This window comes from Sebastes fasciatus, chromosome 5 (genome assembly GCF_043250625.1).
Source record: "Sebastes fasciatus isolate fSebFas1 chromosome 5, fSebFas1.pri, whole genome shotgun sequence".
NCBI classification, from domain to species: Eukaryota; Metazoa; Chordata; class Actinopteri; order Perciformes; family Sebastidae; genus Sebastes; species Sebastes fasciatus.
Window position 1 is genome coordinate 18,609,006 of NC_133799.1, and position 8,603 is coordinate 18,617,608.

Consider the following 8,603-nt stretch of genomic DNA (forward strand, 5'->3'; position numbering starts at 1 on the left):
ACAATAGAACAGTGATTCTAAAAGTGGGGTCCGGGGACCCCCATGGGTCCTAGGCCCTCTGCCAGGGGGTCCGCGAAATAAATTGTGTCCATTACTCCCACCCACGTTAGCTTTGGGCCAATAGAAACTCTGATATGATTGTGACACATCACGTCAATCTGTAATGAATCAGTCACTTCACTCAAGGCGCAACGAACATTTCCTGCTGCTGCTTAGCTTATTAGCCAGCTAGCTAGCTGGCGAGCATGGAGAAATATTTGGGTCAGTCCATGTCGCCAAGTGAGGCTAAGACCAAACTGGCTAAAGTGAGAAAATATGACGACAGTTATATCGAACGACAGCGACGGAAGACCAAAATGCGTCAGGTGTCTTCAGGTGCCAGCGAACGAAGCCATGAAGCCAGCCAAGCTAAAGCGACATCTGATTACAAAGCACCCGCATCAGGGAAAAACAAAGTGGTGTTAATATGATTCTAATTGAAATGTGTTTTGGTTTATCACTATCAAACAAGTCTGAAGTATTTGGGTTGAAAAGTTTTAGAATACAAATGGTTCCAATGGCGTCTAAGAGTACAAATGGTAGAAAGCATTATGCTTAATTGATGTTACAATTATGAGGGGGTCCGTGGAAGATTTTCTCCCCTTTAAGGGGTCCCTGGCCCCAAAAAGTTTGAGAACCCCTGCAATAGAGTTCCCACTTTAAACCCTTGAAGAAGGGACTATAGTGTATGTTTGTTGCTATTTAAGCTATATGCAGCCAGAAAGCGTCCAGTGAGAGGATGATGTATTTTTTGGCCGTAGGTGGAGAACACAAGAGAGTAAAGAGGGAGCTGGTTGGTTGGTCGGGAGCATTTGTTCCTTCATGCGAGCAAATGAGGAAAACAGTGGTCATCTGGCACACTGACAGCTACAAAAGGCAGCCATATGGTCACAAACAGACACATGCACATACCTACAAGCACATATGCATTTAGGCAACATGCTCTCTTCCTATCACTCTCTCCCTGACAAAGGAAATCACTCTAGCAAGGCTCGCTTCCCAAATTCCTGTGAGACATGCACACGCCCTCACAAAATTACATCCTAATCCCATGTTGATTCTGTAACAGGTCATCTATCGATGCACAGGAATCTGCAATGGTAATTAGAGTGCGGATGTTCCCACAGACCCTGGGAAATTAATGAGAGTAGGAGGGCAGTGGGGTAGAGGGGGGGAGAGCTATCGACTTGAGTTAAGACTATTACTTCAATCCACTTCAGGACTTTCGCACTTGTAGCATTTTCCATGAGCGGAGTCATGGATTTAACTGCAGCGTTGAAAAACCCTGAAATACCCCTCAACTTGCTCAGCATATGTGAGCTGAATTAATGCGAAGACCATTTCCTTGTAAAACCTTTGCTTCCGCTTCCAGTCGCTCAGTCTCGACATCTGTTTGCCTTTTTTGTTCGCAGTAGCTGTGTATGTTCTCCGCAGCACGACATGCACAGTACATAACCAGGAAAGCGCTGCAGTCCTGATGACAACAAACAGCACCACAGTATAAATTATACCTCCCCGTGGCCCTTGGCATATCACCATACGGCGTACTGTATATGGCCCCCCTAACATGTGCTCATGCGGGGGTCTCTCTCAGCTTGAAAAACTAAACCCAATTTATTATTTATGGAAGGACATAAACTCAAGGGACTGTGACCCTCTTCGACTCAACGGTGCGCTCAAGCCATCAATAATTCTTTCTTCCATCTAGGGTAGCGAATTTATGTGGCGAATGGGATGTAATGTGATTTATGTAAACAATGCATATTTGAGACACACGTTACTAGTCACTTGCTTATGGAGTGTGATCAATAAAGCTGTCACGGTGATGGATATGGGATGAGAGAGAAGCGGGAGAGTGTTTTTTTATCCTTCTTGCCTTCCCGTCATCCCGCCTTCTCACTTCCACATAAAAAAATGAATTCGTCATCACCTGCTTTTTGCTCTGATTATTACAAGCTAGGGCTGTCAAAGTTAACGTAATAATAACGCGTCAATACAAATTTGTTTTAACGCCACTAATTTCTTTAATGCATTAACGCAACTTGTGATTTGTAGGTTGTAGCGGGATCATTTTTAAAGCTAGAGTGAAGATATTATATTATATTATTATGAGTATCTAATGAAACTAGAAAAACATAAGGGATCCATTGGTACCAACCATGTCATACTAGCTTGTCACGAAGGAGGGTAAATAACGCTCCGAAGTTATGCTAAATTTTGGCGAGGAAAAACCGACATAGCCATTTTCAAAGGGGTCCCTTGACCTCTGACCTCAAGATATGTGAATGAAAATGGGTTCTCTGGGTACCCACGAGTCTCCCCTTTACAGACATGCCCACTTTATGATAATCACATGCAGTTTGGGGCAAGTCATAGTCAAGTCAGCACACTGACACACTGACAGCTGTTGTTGCCTGTTGGGCTGCAGTTTGACATGTTATGATTTGAGCATATTTTTTATGCTAAATGCAGTACCTGTGAGGGTTTCTGGACAATATTTGTCATTGTTTTATGTTGTTAATTGATTTCCAATAATAAATATATACATGCATTTGCGTAAAGCAGCATATTTGCCCACTCCCTTTAATCAATTGACAGCCCTACTACAAAACACATGCTGAGGAACTGAGGCTCTTACAGGTTCTTGCTGGTCCTCCAAAGAGACGGCACTGAGGAGGATCTTGGTGCGCCCCAGCTCCTGGGAGTCCACTTTGATCAGTCTGTGTTTGGGTGACTTCACATCCACAGTGGACGACTTCATGGGAGAGCCATACACTGGTGTGGCGGGGTCAGGAGTCCCAATCTCGCCCCTGGACCTGCTTTCAGAGTCCTCGTAGGGATCCTCGAAGTCCAGGTCCCTCTGGAGCCGGTAGGCTTTGAGGATCTCGCTCTCTGTGTAGTCTGGTGTGGGCGGCTGTGGGGGCACCTTCCTGCTGCCAAAGCTCAGGTAGTCTTTCAGCCACTTGGCCATCGCAGCTCTGAGTCCAATCTTGCTGGTGTGTGGTGGAGTGAGAGCAGGAGGCTGCAGGGGGCACACAGGGACATGAGGGTTATTGCTTGACCTTATTTCTGAGGAGATTGTGTGAGCTATGAATTGGATTTGTGCTGTGTGTTTTTTCTGATTGTGACCAGAACAATTGAATCACAAAACCATATTAATCCACAAAGTCCTGATCCTCTCATAATATCAACTTTTTCCTGATCCCCAGACCCCACAATCAGTGTGCGTTTTACATGCACTCATGTGACATTAAACCATACCAACAGCTGGGCTTTACGCACTCCTTTTGTTTTACGCAGGGAGCAATAACGTCTGGCATCTGGACTTTGCCCAAAGGCTGCAATTACATCTCACACCCACGCAATAAAGTCGGACGTTAACATGCTGATAAAAATATGGAAGACAAAGACTGAGAGAGAATAGCAAAGCAATGAGGAACTGAAGATGTTTTAAATTCAAACATATTATCATTTGCTTTCATCTTGCAATTTAACCAACATTAAAAACACAACATAGTTTTGGCACATACTTATTAGGTAAGCTGTAAACGCATGATGAAAATAAGCTGTTAAACTTCCACTCACAACAGACACCAAAACAGTGGATTTAAATCCCAGTGAGCGCTGCGCTGCGAGGGCGCACTCACTTACCAAACCCTATTCAGTCCTTCAGCCACTTTATTCCGCGTTTCTTCATGTCGATGGCAATAAAACGGCACAGAAAAGTGACAAAACCTTCCACTGCTGGCGCTTCTTACTCCTTAAAAAGACGAGAAAAAAGAAAAAAAGAGTAGGTTTTCTGGAACAAAAACAAGAGCACCGAGTTCCTCTAACGACTGAAGGCAAATGTGCGAGTGAAGAGAGCGACTGGAGCTCCGAGAGAAACTCACCCGAGCGATTAAAGGGGAGGCGCTTCATTCCCACTGGAATATCCTGCTATTCCCTTTCGCAGTCAGCCGACCGTTCATTCATTGAAATATCTGCACATCTGCAACAAGAGATACATCCTCTCTAAGTGCATGGGGAAAACAAATGAAGAGAAAACTGGTGAGGAATAAAAAAATAAATAAATCAGCTTGCACGAATGTGCTCCAAGCATGTGCATTATTTATTCACATGACATCACTGGAGATTTTTCCTGTTTTAGCTTCACTGAAGGTTTTTCAAATTATTATTATTTTTTTGTTGCAGTTTTTCCTCTATAAGAAAGTCTAAAAAAGCCTGGAGGGTGAACAAAACTGTTATCTAGCTTCCTCATAAAACGGTTTGCTGGAGTAAGGAAATCCCATCATCCTCTGGGTAATATGAACAGTGAAGTTTAGACACTCCTTATCACAAAAACATGATGACAAAAAGCACTGAGGCTTGTCCTCTCTGATTGTAAAATAAGGCATTCATTCCTTTTGTTTCATCCTCTCACAGATGTCCCATTATCTGAAGTCCAGGCTGGTGTAATTTGGATTGTGTGCTACAGTGGGTAAGGCCATCTGAGTCTGTTAAAGGACCGTAAAATGCCTCTTTCTTTACGACACTCATGAGCTCACACTTTCTCCTCAGGGGCGGGGAGACTGGATGAGGTCATGGAGCTACAATCCACCCCCCACCACAACCATCAACATTGTCCCATCACATCCTCCTCCTCCTCCTCCTGCCTGCTCCATGTGTTCACCAAGCATCGGCTTCAGACCTAAAGGGGGGTCATGGGGATCAAAAACAAGTCCCAATCTGTTTCTGAGGGGGAACCTGAGGATGTGTGATTGCAAACACCTTGGAGGTCCCTGCAGTCCAATTTAAATCATTTATAGCGGTGAAGCTGTAAACTTGAAGACAGGATCGATTTCATGAGTCAGCCAACACAAAGGCCTTTCAAATATGTTTCTGTGGAAAAGAAGTTCTCCAGAGTAAAAAAAATACCCTGGACTCCTCTACCTGTTTAATGTCTTCTTCTTACTGCATTAAACATCTGTCTTATCATTCTGTCCTCTTTTTTTAGAGGGGTAGATGTGGGGGAAAGGGGATGTTCAGGGGTAGATAAAATGTCAACAGTAGATGTATGTATAGAAGTGGTGTACATCATCTGAAAGCTGGGAACCTGACGATTAATTTGAGATGCATTGTGTGTCAAGTTGTTGTAGTCATAAATCAGAAATAAAATTAATACAATTAATGAATTAAATAAAATAAATTGTAAAAGTGTATAAGGGTTTAGAACATTATGATGGAAGTATGGTCATCCCCATGCTCTATAATATCTCATAAGTTGTTGCAGCAATTTTTTACCACTCACGAACTGATAAAAATTAATCAACAATCCCTCCAAAATGCCACATTAACACACCAAGACCTTGAGGAACACCATAAATAAATCCATGCTGTGATTTGGTATCAAAAACGTTTGACATTTGGAGATTTCTGTAAAAATTCCATTTTTCAGCGATCGGATGGCGAGCACTTCTTTTGTTCTGGAAACTGCTCAGAAACCCCCTTATTGTCAATCCACCTAGGTAAGCCATCCATCCTCTGAATGCTCTAGGTCTTTAGTTGGTGGCTGTAAAGTTTCATGAGGCTGGGATTATCCTAAAGATCACCACGGGTCATTTTATACAGTGAGCTCAAGTTTAAAAAAATGGTCTCACTACAATGAAATGGCTCCTATGGGGACTAAAATCATCACACATGAATACAATTGGGCTCATTGGATTCACAAGAGTCTCAGCTTTACAGTGATACCCAATTTAAGTAATTCCAACACTGTTTAGGGACCCCAGTATGCAGACATATTCAAATACTCGTGGGTACCCATAGAACCCATTTTCAATCACATATCTTGAGGTCAGAGGTCAAGGGACCCCTTTGAAAATCGGCATGCCAATTTTTCCTCAGAGTTCTAAGGAGAACAAGATCGTGGGTAACGACAAAATCTCAGATTCCTATATTGTGAGAACCACTCATTATCATGTGGGAACAAGATCAATAAGTAGTGCTACAGGTCTTATCTTCTACGAATGATAGAGATCTTGTTGCCACAACATCTTGATACAAGATCCTGTAAGATAATAACTTCTTCCCACAAGTTAACATCTTTTATCTCAGATGTTAAAGAAATACCATCTTTTGATTCTTCAAGGACTCATGTCCTTTCTTTGCATTTCTTTCTGTGCAGTTTTATCTTGTCATATCTTTGAATGTACCAGTAACCTTCCTCCTCTTCCCCTCAGCTATACATTCCTGTTTTTCATCTGCACAACCCACTCAGCCTTAACACCTCCTCTAACCCCCCTACAACCCATATTGAGCATACATTTAATTTTTGTTTCCATCCTGGCTGTGGTGAGAGATGGAAAATCAGAGACAGAGAGACAGGCTGAGCTGTCAGACTCAGCAAGAAGAAGACCCATGGAGAGCACAGGGGAGAGGGAAACCGAAATGGAAAAATCAGGATCTCTCACAGTGAGAGATAATCACAAAACAGGCAGACAGACAGGTATAAAGTCATTGTGTTTTTCATGCAAAATAAACACTGTTGTAGGCTAGGAGCCAAATATGTAATTGAGTCAAACAAAAACAACAAGGCGCAGTGGAATATTTCAGATAATTAATAAGACTCCCTCATTATAAAGAGCTAAATATGGATGTGGCACTTTCTCTAAACTTCATGCTTTCAGTTGTTGCTCGTTCATGAATCTGAGAGGTACACAAACAGTGACCATAGACGTTCATTTATAATCTGACACAAGCCATTTAATCTTGCAGTTTTTCTCATTCGCTTAGGCTCAATTCTTGAATGAGAACTGGTTTTTTTTCAAAACATTTAGTTCATTGTTCACAACAGATATGAATTTTTCATTCATTCAAACAAATTACACGTGTTATGTCTTGCTGATCAAAACTGATGAGTTGATTCTCCGTGAAATTGTCATCCTCTTCACAACCTCTAACTATTCTTTCATCGTTTGAGCCATCACTTGGCAAAATGAGCCATTCAATTATCAAAATCTGTCAGACATACATGTATATTCAATAAATATCTATAACTTGGTGTTACGCACTGTGAGGAGGCACAATTAGTTGTTTTTTGCTTTACTTACTGTATTTTTGGCATGGATGTCATTTTGTGGCAAATTTTCTCTTCCTTGTATATCACATTGCTACACAAATAAATGTACTGTATACATACAAATGTGCACATCCTGTTTCTGTGCACTACAGTAGGCCTACTGACTGACTTTCAGTAAACTTTTACCTGCTGTTGAAAAAGGAATCTAAAAAGCTCAGTGCGAAAAGAAAAAAAAAGAAAGTAGAACAAAACAGAGATTTGTATATATACCCCCCCTCTATGATGAGCTAGTCAAGATGAGGAGCACCTTCAGCCACAGTCTAATCCCCCCTCGGCACAACACAAAGCGCCTGGGTCAGTCCTTCATGCTGGTAGCCATCAGGCTCCACAACCAAGGCTGACCCCCCCATATGAGAACTATGAGGACTTTAAGAACTTTAAACATGAACTATCTGCAACCGTCTTGGACTCTGACCACTGGCACACTTTACACTTACTTTACACTATACATCCTATATACCACTTTATAGACTGCACATGTGTACATAATACATTTATTTATTGAGGGACTGTACACACTATGTTCACCCATTGTACTCTGTATCTTTTATATCTCTATTATTGTTTTTATAATTTTTGTATACCTTTACCTCTCTGTATTTCACTCTGTTTGCTGATGTTTGCTGATGTTGCTGCTTTGACACCTGAATTTCCCTCCGTGGATTAATAAAGGTTCATCTTATCTTATCTTATCTTATCTTATAAGAAACATTTCCAGGGTTGACTGCCATGGTAAAAATACAAAACATCTAAACATTTTGACCAGTACAGATCACACAATGACAAAACAACTTTACTTTACTGAGACAGTAACACGGTTTTGAAGCATGAATTAAGTGTTTTGGGTGAGTTACTACCTTTTGAAGACATGCAACAGAGTTGTGATGTCCCATCAAACAGTTGTGACTATGGACTGTTGGGAAAAATGAAGAGAAACTGTAATATGAGCATCTTCAGGTTGAATTTAGGGGCTTGGAAAAGAAGCTTCAAAGGCTTGTACAACTACTATAGGGATATTTTCCTCTGCCTTGCGTTTACTGCCCTCATTTGGTGGCTCGTGTGTACTGCGTGTATGCTTTATATGTTTTGATAACAACAGAAGCAGGTTTAACTTTGTGAAAATAAGAAATAGGTTAACTCGTATCCATGACGACCAAGAACTGAACAACGATGATGGACATGTTTTAAACAAAACAGAGGCGTTAAAGCCAAAGCTTCAGTAAAACATCGATTTAATAAAGTATATAAGCTCATTAGCACTCAAAATAGTAGAGTAACATTCAAGTTAGCACTTAAATTAACTGTTTTATTTACTTTTCACTCACCTCTGTTTTGTTACAGAACAAAAGTACCAACTTCCGGGTTCTGCTCCTCCGCTGTTGCCATTGGTTACATTCACTTTTAACGCTTCGTGATTGGCTGAAATCTTCCAAAATATGGAACACGG

At 41.4% G+C, this 8,603-nt stretch overlaps 1 protein-coding gene and 1 long non-coding RNA gene across 5 annotated transcripts in view; one reads left to right on the plus strand and one right to left on the minus strand.

The window, feature by feature from the left end:
- shdb (Src homology 2 domain containing transforming protein D, b) overlaps nucleotides 1-8,543 on the minus strand; it is a 30,751-nt gene extending 22,208 nt beyond the window's left edge. The window contains exons 1-4 of one of the 4 annotated variants that reach the window (XM_074635480.1): nucleotides 8,482-8,542; nucleotides 3,930-4,027; nucleotides 3,691-3,799; nucleotides 2,678-3,061 (exon numbers count right to left, since the gene is read on the minus strand). In XM_074635480.1, the coding sequence (XP_074491581.1) occupies nucleotides 2,678-3,010 (333 nt within the window). In that variant the 5' untranslated portion in view covers nucleotides 3,011-3,061; nucleotides 3,691-3,799; nucleotides 3,930-4,027; nucleotides 8,482-8,542. The other 3 variants (XM_074635481.1, XM_074635482.1, XM_074635484.1) reach the window with 3 other exon arrangements.
- Nucleotides 3,948-5,538, plus strand: LOC141767826 (uncharacterized). The gene is made up of 4 exons (XR_012593945.1): nucleotides 3,948-4,086; nucleotides 4,231-4,338; nucleotides 4,462-4,516; nucleotides 4,597-5,538. It is a non-coding gene; the product is annotated as an uncharacterized LOC141767826 (long non-coding RNA).
- Nucleotides 8,544-8,603: the final 60 nt, after the last annotated feature.